Source organism: Atractosteus spatula, chromosome 5 (genome assembly GCF_055471065.1).
Source record: "Atractosteus spatula isolate fAtrSpa1 chromosome 5, fAtrSpa1.hap1, whole genome shotgun sequence".
Taxonomy (NCBI): Eukaryota; Metazoa; Chordata; class Actinopteri; order Semionotiformes; family Lepisosteidae; genus Atractosteus; species Atractosteus spatula.
Genome location: NC_142710.1, coordinates 24,348,035 through 24,360,814, shown reverse-complemented (window position 1 = coordinate 24,360,814; position 12,780 = coordinate 24,348,035). Strand labels below are relative to the sequence as shown.

At 35.6% G+C, this 12,780-nt stretch overlaps 2 protein-coding genes across 3 annotated transcripts in view; one reads left to right on the top strand and one right to left on the bottom strand.

Moving 5' to 3' along the window:
- Positions 1-6,851, bottom strand: part of insyn2a (inhibitory synaptic factor 2A) — a 28,829-nt gene extending 21,978 nt beyond the window's left edge. The window contains exon 1 of the mRNA XM_088917084.1: positions 5,308-6,851. Coding sequence (XP_088773210.1) covers positions 5,308-6,509 — 1,202 coding nt within the window. The 5' untranslated portion in view covers positions 6,510-6,851. The remainder of the gene's footprint in view (positions 1-5,307) is intronic.
- Positions 1-12,780, top strand: part of dock1 (dedicator of cytokinesis 1) — a 311,516-nt gene that overhangs the window by 136,438 nt on the left and 162,298 nt on the right. The gene's annotated exons all lie outside the window — the stretch shown is intronic.

Sequence of the window (12,780 nt, the reverse complement as noted above, 5' to 3'; positions counted from 1 at the left end):
AATCACTCAACATAGTTTACACTTATGGTAAATAAGTATCAAAATACAGGATATCTGTACATTTTTTAGATAAATAATGTTGGCTGGAAAGTTGAAAAATGGTTAAAGGTTAAATGGGTTTTTAAATGCTGATGTTAATTTCATCATGATAAGATCATGGTTATTGTCAGAGGTTTTGGTGTCACAAGTCACAACACTAGTCTGATGCTTGTGAGACGAAATCCTAGTTTTTGAGTGCCACATGGAATTATTGATCGTCACTGTGGTTTTCCATACAAACGTAGAAGTGCTGACCTCTAATATCACAGGGTCAGCACTAGGACCTCTATCTCTGCCTGGCATCATGTTTAGATCAATAAAGTTGATGGGGAGTCAAGGAATGTAGTAAAGTCACCTGCACTCTCCTTTCTCCTCTCTTAATACAGTATGTTCTAAGGACTTTTTGCACAGTGTGTATTTTAATACAGAATACTAATTCTATCTTAATACATTTTTTGTATGGAATGCTTTCAGATCAGTTGAGTCCAGTGAAAATAAAAGGTTTACAAGGCTGTCGAATATGCTTAAGTTTAGAAGTTAAGCTGAGAATTGCGCTAAACTGTGTGGTAGAGGTGAATAACATCATCCTCTAGTCACTTTTCTGATCTTAACAGTATGCCATTGGATAATGCGAGACTGTAGTATGGTTTTCAAGAAATTGAATTACTTAGGAAACAAATTATGCATCGGGGAGTAGATCTAAATGAAAGTATAGTTTTTATCCTGTGGAAGAACAGTGACAACTGTTGTCAAGTTTTTAATGCCTAGCATGTATCAGTATCAACATAACAAAAATCCATGTAAAGACTCTGCTTTCTCAGATTAAAACTGATTTACTGTGAGAAACTGCATTTGTGAACAAAGGAAAAAAAATGGTAGGTTTCTAGTAGTGCGTTGGATCAGAAAGATTTTTATATACATTTATATACAGTTTCTGATTACATATCCTTAAAGACAGACCCATCTGTTTCAAGCAGTTCCTTGGTGTAAAAAATGAAACCTCTACCTAGCAGGCAGTAATATAGCATAATTGTATTTACAGTTTGCCTCCTTCCTGCAGGCATTTCTTAGTTATTGAACAACTCAAATTTCAGAAAACAATGACTGTAACTAATGTTCATGTTGACAGAGCCATTAGTATTACTGTACAAGACAAAAAAAAAAAACAACATATTTGGACACAGAAGCCTTGAAATTGAAAAAAAAAATGAGAACACAAAAGGGATACGATAGTTTGTACAGGATAGTTTGTAATGTAGTTAACATTTTTTTTTCCCAAAGAAGGATGTTATGCTACTGTGCTAGGTAAGCCTCTTATAATTGGAAATACAAAATCTGTAAATAGATCTGTAAATTATTCTGTATGTGAATTACCTTGAGAGGGATGATAGAGCTCTGAAGCAACATTTCACACTGAAATCCAGTAACCTACTGTCAATCAATTCATCAAGTGGCAATGAATTACCTGTTAATGGATATGCATACGATAACGATCTTCCAAGTGAATACAGCAATTTCATCTTTTAGAACTCAATTTAGCTAAGTTCTAATCAGTTTCTTGGAAGTTTGCCAGCACACTGTCCAGGACATGGGTTTGAAGAGAACCTTACAATGTAAAGACATGGTCTGATAACGTCTGCTAATGTTCCAAAGCATGCTCTGTTGACAAGGTATCAAACCTGTAAAGAAGAACATCTTTTGCTTCTCAAGCAGTTACTGAGTTAGTGTAATGAATGTGCTTCTGTAATATTAGAGAGATTCATGAATCCTGATTTAACCATTTTACCTTGCACCTGTATGAATCATGAGCTAATTAGGATATTACAACATTATATACTCAAATAAGCTGGATGGGTTTTTCAATTGTGGGGCATTATCATCCATTGTTTCAAGATGTTTTGTATCATCGAGTTTGTTTCAAGCAAACCAAATGATTTGGTTCATTTGGTTTGTAACAGTGATAATCAATATGTTAGCTGATTCACACTTAACTGTACTTTGTTAAAGTAGCAGTTGCATCTTCGTTTACTGTGTCTTTATTGTTAGGGCTTAGGGCAATAACTTGACTCATAACTAGAAGAAAACTAAAAGATTGTAGGTTCAAATTCCTGTTTGGTTGCTGCTGTTCTACCCTTGTATTACTTTGCTTGGATTGGTTTAGCAAAACACATCTTTATAAACAGGTAAAAATGTAAGTCACTTTGGATAAAAGTATCATCCAAATGGCACACATTGTTAATTTTTTTCTTGTTTGTGTTATGAAATACATTTATTGCATCTCTGTTTACTTTGTCTCTTTATTGTTAGCAGCTTCTCATAACTCCTTACTCTTTCAACCTCTTAGAAAAAATAAACTCTTTCATACTTTTTGTGCTTTATCAGGCTCAGTCTGAATTTTGCTCCATATTTCTAAAGATGTTTCTGCCTTCTCTCCCATCCAAGTTTCCTTGGACATTGCTGCATAATAAATTTTCTGTAGTGTTGGGATAACTGTTTTTTAGGGCTCATATCATAGAATTCTCTGTCTGTAAACGAAGGTGTGTCGTTCATTTTGTTCATATTTATTTCCAAAATGGACTTAGACTTCTACCAGTTTTCTATGTGGTAGTCTACATCTAGGTTAGATGTGATTGGCTTTGAATTTTGATACTCCTCCATTCTCCAAACTGAAATGTACCGTGTACAAAAAAAACTCCAGTGTGAACAGACCCTTATACAGAACATGAACATTTTGATTTCTTTTAAATAATACCCTGTAAAGTAATAGGGAATTGGTTTTTCATTGCAAATTACCAAAAATAGACAGTATATTTTTTTCCTGAGTGAACTTTTATTTTTTGAAGTGGGTCAGATAGATAAAAAGAGATAGATGAAACAGTTCATTGGAGGTTTTGCGTCGGACACCCCATGTTGACAACAGAACATCTGTTCTGGTTTTACAATCATAGCCTTTACCTGAAAAAATGAGTGCACTTTCTTCACCTGTGAGATTAAATCCCTTTTAACTGGTATTAAAATTCATTGGAATGTATTCTGAGTGCCGAAGATTGAAGAAAAGTATGTAACAGGAGGTAGAGAGCATTAGCATATGTGGAATGACTGTGAGGTGTGTAAGGTTGGGGCTCCTAATTATAGAAATTTAAAATGACCTTGAGGTGGTTAAAGCTCTGAATCAAAGGATTTAAAAAAAAAATGCTAGAAATGGCTTTTACTGATGTTTTAAAGTAGAATAGTATCATTATTCACAAAGTGATTGACTATATATTTTTTTTATCATGCTGAAATTTGAAAGCAGTGATATCATACGCCTGAAAAGCAGTGAGGATAATTTTTTTTCTGTAGTAATTTTCATTATCCTAGAGGGTGTTTTGCACGTGGGGAGGGGAAGGGGTAATATTCTTTCTGGCATCTCCTTGGGAGATGAAGGAGAATATACAAGGCCAAAGGGGACAGGTTTCAGCCAATTGTATTTTACATTTTGGAGCTATTGACAGGTAATGACAAATGGGTCATTTTATTCTATATCACCCAAGGGGATGGGGAATCTTCAACGACAGAGTGGAAGCTGATTTCCTGAAAATATATCTCTAATTTTTCAGCACATTATCTGATGCATTTTATGCCATGAGGTATATTAGGGATTGGATTTTTTTATTGTCAAAGATGTTTATATGTGTGTATATATTGTGTTTTTTAAATTGATTCCAAAGTTCTGTTGTGTTTAACAAGTGTGCTTAACCATTGAAATAATGTAATTAGGGTTTTTTAAAGTTTCAGATTAATGGCTAAAAATTGTATTTAATTTGCTAAAAAGTCAATGGTGATATCAACATAGATTTTCTGTTTCCTGTTTTAATGGTAATTTATACAAAATGAATTTGAATGTTCAAATGCACGATTCAGCATGGTAAGATTAAGCTCTCCACAGTCTAGATAGCACACAATGTACTGAACAGCAAGACAAAGAATACTGAACAGGCAGTTTTAATAAAGATCCTTCACATTGCTCAGAAGGCACTTGAAAAGAACTGAAAACTGTTCCTGTGAGATGTGTAAGTGCCTGTGTCTTAGGAACTGTAGTTGAGAAATTTTGCATTGTAGTATTGAGCTGGCAGCTTCAAACATTTTCTCTCTTATAACAGAAAGGTGAAATATTGAACAAAATGTATAAATATTGCAACACAACACTCATTTGTGCACAATGTGCATTATATAGGCATGTTCGCATGCTCCCAGATGAGATCATAATCCACATTTGTGGACTGCTCTCCAAAATGATGCACATGTAGCGAAACGGAATTCACCCACAGGTGTGATTAAGCAAATGTGTTTTATCATCCAAGTTTGTGTTAACAATGGGCTGAGGCAGTACATTTGGGTAGTGTCCCTAATTATATACTTTCATTATTAAGCAAACCATCAACAGGTGAAAGGATTCATCATCTGTCAATGTGAAAATAAGGTCTTAACTGTGAGTACATTAGATGTTTTACAATAAATACAACTGAAAAAAAGTCATAGAAATCCCACAGAAGTCATATAAAAAGTGAAAAATCAGACATACAGAAAAATGGGGGATGCACTGGCATTTTATCTGGCCAGACAGTGAGAGGAGGATAGGGAGGAGAAAGTACTTAGAAATTGCCTGTCTGGCACACAATGTATCCATTTTTTTCCCTAAACAAACAATAATGCACATTTGCCAATTGCATCACATGATCTAGAAGATCACACACTTCAAGCACACTATTTACTCATAGTAGCACTAAGGGACCCCACTCTTCTGAAAGTCCTATGTCATTGGTTTGTTCAATGTGCAGTGGTTTAAGTCTAGTCACACACTGGTTGGCTGTGTTGTGTAGTGCAACATGTAACTTCAGTGAACTGGGGAAGGCAATCTTACTCCTTCACTGTGCCTTGATTACCTGTGCTGTTTGGTTCACACTTGATCACATTTTCACACTCAGTTGCAGTAGTTCACTTTAGGTTGCTGAATGTACACAAATTCAGCTTTTGTTCTTTTTATTTTTTTTTTATTTTAATACAAGAGATCTGAGTAAAGACGGAGTAAATAAAAGCTCTTCCCTTTTACTAAGTGGATGATTTGGCTTTCCAGGATGAGCAGGTGAAAAATATTGATGTTAAGTAAGAGCAGTATCGCAGTAAACATGCATGTTCCATTACTGATAAAAATAAGCTATTTATTAAAGAATTTGTGCTCAAGGTACTGAGGCTGAGCTGCTCCATAAGGGATTATGAATATCTTACCCCTCTCTGTGAGCTTCCCCCTTCTCCAGCTCCTGAATGACTCCTAGCAGCACTTTAATGGTCTCCTGACTGGAACTGATCAGGTTTTCCATGACCTGTAGCTGTGCTTTTAGGTCCCCATCCTGTGCAACGGGCACAATCTGCTGACAGGCTTCACTCACAGCCACTGCACTGCTCTGGCATGTTTGACCTTCCATGGCAGGAGCAGCCTGGATCTGTAGAGGCTGATCAGTGCACTTACTTGAGTGGCACTGAGTCTGTATGGAGCAGGCCTGACCAGACAATATTTGTGTCTGCAATCCATTGAGCTGCAGCCCTTTCTTACGTTTACCCCTCATTGAAGGACTTTCCAAGCATTCCACCTGTGTCAAAGAGTTCCAGGCAATAGGACCCATCACCTTTGCGCCCGTGTCCTGCAGGGGTCTGGTAGGGGTTTCCTCAAAGTTTAGCATTTGCCTCTTTGCAGATGGTTTGGGGTCCTGTTCTCCTTGCTGTAATCCTTTATGGTTTTTTGTTTTAACACTGCAAATCTGGTAATCTGCCTCTATACTGGAGTCTGTGGGGTTTGGGAGGCAGGGAGTCTCTTTAGAACAGCTGACCAACAAGGAGTCTGTGCATGTGGTTCCATCAGAACAGTTGCCACTGGAATGTTGATCAACTGTTGTTACACAGTCATTAGTATGTGAAGTCAACATCACTTGTTTTTGATCGCTGACCTTCCTGCTGCACTGAGCAGCCTCCCCTGAGCTTTCTTTGTCTTTATTACCCTTAACGTCGATTACAAATCCATTGTTGTGACTTTTAAAACCTTCCACGGCTGCAGCATGTTTAATAGTGTGTCCTTTCTTGCGCTCAAACGGGAACGTTTGATAGCGCTTTTTAAGGTCAGGAGAAGTTTGCACGCCGGTACTCTTGGTGACGTTGGGAATGGACCGCCTTGCAGGCACTGTCATATATTTGCGGTACGCCACTTTGTAAGAGATGGGCTTTGCGCTCTTCCGCTCTGATTGCTGGGCTGCCTCCCTTTGTTCATTCTGGGCTTCGCAGATGTCCTTGAATCTTACCTGCAGGGCCTTATTCCGCTTTCTGATCTGCCGGTTGGGATCCAGGGAGTATTTCATCTCCAAGGCCAGTGATGCAGCAGCCTCAGTCTCTGACTCTGAGTTTGTGAGCAGGCATTTACTGGATTCCTTGCTCACCATGGTTTCTATGAGAAAAAAAAAAGTGCAGTGTTAACGAGCAAGTTGAAGTATGGCGATAAAAAATGCATAGTATTTCTCTCATCTGCTGTCAGAAAATGCCTTAAAGACCTGGCTGCTTTTGGAAGTTTTAGAATTCTCAAAGCACGTTATTGATATTACAGGTGACATTAAAGGCACATAAATTTGAAGATATTTATTTTCCAAGAAAAAATTATTTCTAAAGATCTTTTTCTATGTGTTAAGAAGTCTTTTTAGAACATCTCTTGCAAGATCAGACTTTTGCAGCCTTTATGTTTGCAATTACCAGATGAAACTTCATCACTAAATTTTGAAAATGGAAAAAAAATAGTACAATTACTAAAAACAGAAGTTATAAATTTACTATATGATTTTACTGGATACATGTGTTCACCTTGGAGGATTTCTTGCATCTTGCTTTTGACTCTAGCTGGGTAAGACAGACATTATGATTGTGTACTTAATTAAACTAATCTCCGATGTAAGTCTCCTGATGTAGTGCTTGTGAGGATCTGAAGTCATGAAGTCATACTGAAGTAAAGAGCTTAGACAGCAATTCATCCTAAACATCTGAGGGGATCATTTTAAGATATTAAATGACTTTAACCTACCATAATGTATTAGGCTGTCACTTTTCTGATTTATTGAATCCTTTTGTTGCAGTACTTTTCTTTGGCATTACTGCTTCTAATTGTAAAGTATTATTTATCTTTCTGCAGCATTTGTTCACAATGAACTTTCATTAGAAAGGTCAGTTCATTGGAATTTGATGGCAATTTCACTGAAGGCAAATGACCACAGATCAATCAATGGGACATTTTATGCAGTACCAAATTAATTGTTGCTTAGTCATTCTGTGAATTCTGAGAACTGCATGCTATCAAACGGATTACAGGTATTTATATTCCGTTTTTGTCACCACTTAAACATTCTTCTGAAAACAATAAATTCTCAAGTTTCTTCAGTGGATTAAATTATTGCCTGTAAAAAATTAAAAAAATAATCCATAAGTGCAGTTTTCCTTGAAGCTGACTGAAATTTAACTGGATTGCCATTATTCAGAGTGAGCTTTTAAGTACACTTTTTATTATATTTATGCACAAAATAAATTCCAAAATCTTCTGTTCGTTTTTACCACATCATCTCATAGTAGGACACAGCTGACAAGGGTGGTCCGATTATTGTATGGTTCTTTATCATTAAGAGCTTTGATTTATAAACGTGTTTGTTACGCACTGTACTTGTGCTTAGGTGAAGGAAAGGACAGGAAAGTCTTGTCTTGAGGACCTTCTTTGCGAGTGAGTGGCGTTTATTCTTTGTAAATAAATATGTGCTGCTAACTAGATGCAGGTGTGCATGATTCATTGTGTAGAGCCAGCAGGCAGAAACCCCCAAGTTCTATCAGCAATCACACTCTTGGCTCTCTGACAATTGTGGAAACTGCACCTGGAGTGTTTTTCTTAATGAGTGGAGAATAATGATAAATAGCAACTACCCCTCTCTTTAATGACTGAGGAGATGATGAGTGATTTGAAAGAGTGAAGCTCAGATTAACTGATCAATAAGTGTTATCCTCACCTTGCCCTTAAGTGAAAGGTGTACAGTATATATAAATACATAAAAATAACTGTATGTATGTCAAGCCCTATTGTTTGTTATAGTGAAAATGTTTTGTTTAAATAATACTGAAATTTCAATTTTAACAATTTTAACAATAACAATTTTTTAACTGAGTTACTATTCTTACTGCAATCTGTCTATACTACATTAAAAATTCAGAAATAGGAGAATTTATTTTGATTTTGATCCTACCTTTATTACATCATTTATTGCCTAACTTTACTTTCTCTTTTTTGTTCTTGAATTGGGCTCTTCAATAGTGCCCAATTCACTGCTACCTGAATGAAACCATTTCTTCAGGCTTCAGTGCCTTGCAGACATCATACTAGCTTTTTGTGGTTTAACACCTATAAATATAAAAAACATTCTTGAGGGTTTATTAAACCTTGTTATAAATAACCCACTTTGAAAAGTAAAGAAATTAAAAAATGGTTTAGTTAAGACAACTGTAGCATAAGCAGTGGTGAAATATCATGATGTACAGTAGTTTTATTTTGATAGCCTGCATCAATGTTATTGTATATTTCTAGCTAATAGGTTCATCCTTTTTTTTCTAGTGATGTCATACATTTACTGATATCAATTCTTATTTGCCTTTCTCCTCTGAATAATGCATCCTTGGAAATAATTGATCTGTATTGAAGCCTTCGTTATGTATGATGTTGAAAAATTCAGGCTGAGAGCACTTGTTTTTAATTAATTGGTGGTATGGTTGCTTCAAAAATGTTACTTCATTAATAGCTATAATTAAGCAGAAACACCATTCTCTAATTATGTAAGAAACTGCAAGTCTTTAGATTATATGCTGAACGATAATTTTTTTTATTATAGTGGATTTGAAATTCATGGTATCTTAGCAACAAGCATTAGATGTTTTCTCTCCCTTTTCAGATCTAGTTCTTGGTCCTAGATGTTTACCTCATGTGTAGTGCAGTGTGCTAAATCTACAGCAATTATTCAGGCACTGTAACTTTTCTATTTTCTCCTAATCTGTAATTATTACTGTTGAAACTTATTGAAAAGTCTACATATGTTCAGAACTCTACACGTGTTCAGACAATGCTCTTTTTCTACAATAGGTATTCTGAAAACAATTATTCAGTTCTCACGCTCTTGACCGAACCGTCTTTTCTTCTGCTAAGCTAAGAGATGCAAAATCTGTATCCACCAAAACATTCAATACTATGGTTTTTGTCTGGGGCTATTCAATTGTTTCTTTGCGTTTGTGCTGTTGCTTTAACACCTTATTCTTCGAAGCGAGCACATTGTCTGAAGCACTTTCTCCTGATCCTTTCGCACTTGTACACTGGTATAAACAGCGCTTTTTGTCTTATGTGTGTTTTCTTTTCCCCCTTGGCATGTATGTCTAATAGGTAAGTTTACTGCTTCCATGTGTGGATAATCAGGATTTTTAAACTTCAACTTTTTGATTTCACTTAGCATTTCATTAAAAATATTTCAGAGAGATTTTCTCTGGATTATATTTTAGGCTGATCAACAGTTTTGAGACTGCCTGAATAATTGTTTAATCTAATCTGAATATATGAGGAACAAAACACCATTTGGTGATTTTGTATATTTCCTCCTTTTGTGTTTTAATGTCCTTTGCGTGCTTTTCTTCTCATACTATTTGTCTATAGATGCATTTGATGAGCACTTCTCTTCTAGTAAAAGCTTCTCTTTGTAACTGTGGCGCTTAAGACAAAATTTTGCATTATGGCTGAAGGGGACTCTGCATAGCTTATGGAAGCATGATATGCAGTTAACAAACTGATGACCTCACTGAAGATAAAGAGCTGCTTCTAAAAGCCTCTCTTCACTCAGCAATTGCCTCTTGTTTTAAGGCAGAGCAAACCGTAATTTTTCACTTCAGTTTGTGAAACAGAAAATGCTGTGTCAACATAAGACTTTCTAAAGGAATTGTTTAGCCTGAGAATAACATCTCCAGTGGCACTGAAACCACTGTCTTATTAATGAATACTAAAGGAAGGTACATTGAAATGCTTATTAGTAGGTCTCCTATTTTAGAACACATTTGAATTATGTGTATGAAGTTAAAGAACTAATTTATTTGTGCTTTCAAAAGGGCCACTTGATGCATTATTTGAAAACTCACTTCAGCAGCACTGATGCTTCTTGGAAGTGTATTCCAAATATGTCATTAGCAGCCATGAATCAAGCCACAGGAACATCTAGATGAAATGTTTTTTTTTGTAAAAATGTGAATAAAGAACTCTTAAGAACCATTCAAATCTGAATCCTGATGTATTTATAATTCTGTGATAACAGGTTTGTTGACATTTATGACAACATATAGCCCAGTAAAATATAGGAAAAATAAAAACAAGTAATTCTACAGTGACAGAACTTTAATGATAGGTTCTCCACACTGACAGCTTATGGTTGCAGTGTACAGTAAGTGCTATTTAACAGACTGCAGTACTGTAGAGCATCCAGTACTGTTTTTCAGTGAAGTAATGTAATTGTAATGGTTAGATATTCAGCAGTTTTACCTAAAACGTCCATTATAAAACAGATAACATTGAATCGTATGACTCAAAGCCTAAGTATTGCTTTAAAAAGGGATATACTGCGAGTTTGGTATGTAGGTTATTAAACTAAAGTGAAACATTTAGAGAAGATGAAGTTCAAATGTCAGAGCTGTGACGAACCGCAAGACGTTACACCAGCTTGCTAAAAAAAAAAGATGTATTTACCTACTGAACCAGCTTCACTATTTACAGATTAATCAAAATGTTTGTTTTGAAGTAAAGCCAGTTTACTAAGCCAGTTTACTAAGCGGTTGTAGTTAATTGCCTATACAAATACAGGTACAGCATTTGTAAAGCACCTTTCTCTAACACAATTCTATCTAGTATATCAAACTGTGTGAATAATATACCATGCAGTATAACTGTGTACTTTCATAAAACATATTTAGGTGGTAGTATTTTCATATATTTCAATGTGTCTTTGGTCTTAATTTGTTCTGCTACTCGTCTGTAATGTTCCTGCCTTTTTATGTTTGCCTATCCAAGGTGTCTTTCATTAGTCTGTAGCAGATATTAGCCACTCAAAAATAGGTTATTTTGTTTTATATGGAGGGAGTTAAGTGTATAGAGCTTAATGCTGCAGGCATAATGCTTGGCTGTAATCTGCCAATCATTACATCTGTACTGCATGCAAAGTGCTGTTTTGCTAAGATGACATCGTAGGACAGATTTTTTTTATTCAGGTGAATGCTACCTAAGACTAACAGGAATACTAGACTCCTTAAAACATTAATTTTCTCTACCATTTATTAAAGCTGTTTAATTACAGGTGTTCATTTTCAGTGTTGTTCCCTATGAGGAAGACATATTGTATAGCCATTACAGCAGACATATATCCATCGAAGCTTGTTTTAGGACATTCTAAAGCTTCTAGCATCCTAGATTTAAGTTCTTCCAGAGCTACCTGTTTGGGAATTTGACTTTTCCTCACCAAATTGAATATCACCCTTACCATGGTACTCATAACCAAAGGTTCTTTTCTGATGATTTGGCCCCAGCGATCTGGAGGATTATGAATTATGCATCAACTCTAAAATTGCAAAAGTAATCCTCTTAAATCTCCTTATGTACTTTAGCAGGGGATGTTGTCTATTCCTATTGCACTACAGCTCTTTATGAAACAGATAAATTCTATACTGCAAATCTATATGACTGAAAAGTTTTAGAGTTATAGTATTTCTATCATATCGGTCTTCAGGCTTATAAAGGTTCTGTCTAGCTTGATTTGGTTTAAATACTAAAAGCAGTGGGCTAAAATAATATATATTTTTGCCTATTGATTTCCTCTTTTGTGTTTTATAATGTATTTAATATATATTGCTAATGGTTTAAATTTTTTTCTTCCATTACTGCTATATCAAATACTTTTTGTGCTCTCCATCTGTGAAATGGAGGTCCTAATAAAGGTTTGAGAGGACTACAACCAGACACCTGTTCTAGAATATAAATACAGGACCCTAGACTGCTATTTTCCAGCATGCTAACACACATTCCTTCCTGAAAAGCCACTGTTAATGCAGCAACCTTTTGTCTTATCGGACTGAGACATTTTTGACATCCTTGTCCATAAAGCAGGAGTCATACCTCAAACTAGGCCGGTTAAAGTCAAATTACCACATATAACTTTCTCATGCATTCATTTTGTAAACGAATATAAAAAGCCTGAAACAAATGCTTTACAGAAAAAAATCTAATTTTACACAGTATATCTGTCTTCGGCATAAGTCTACCTTGGGACCTTAATATACTTTCCTCAGCACATGCAAGCTTGAGACAGAGCTCTGATTCAGATTGTCAAAAGACTTTTCCACTAACCTTGAGAAAGAAAAAAAAGTGTCATTGATAAAATTTGAACTTTCAATGACAGTAAATATGAAAGAGCACAAATATAATCATCTTTCTTACTTTTAATGCTGTCTATCTGCATAGTACTTTTTTGACAATGTGGACCTGGAAACCCTATGTGCAGTCAAAGGCACATAACTATGCCCTTTAAGAGTTGGGGATTTCATTAACTTGTGCTTTACGATTTAAGTCCTATTGGTTCTCACAGTCAACAAATATTCTTTTCTGGGTTTGTC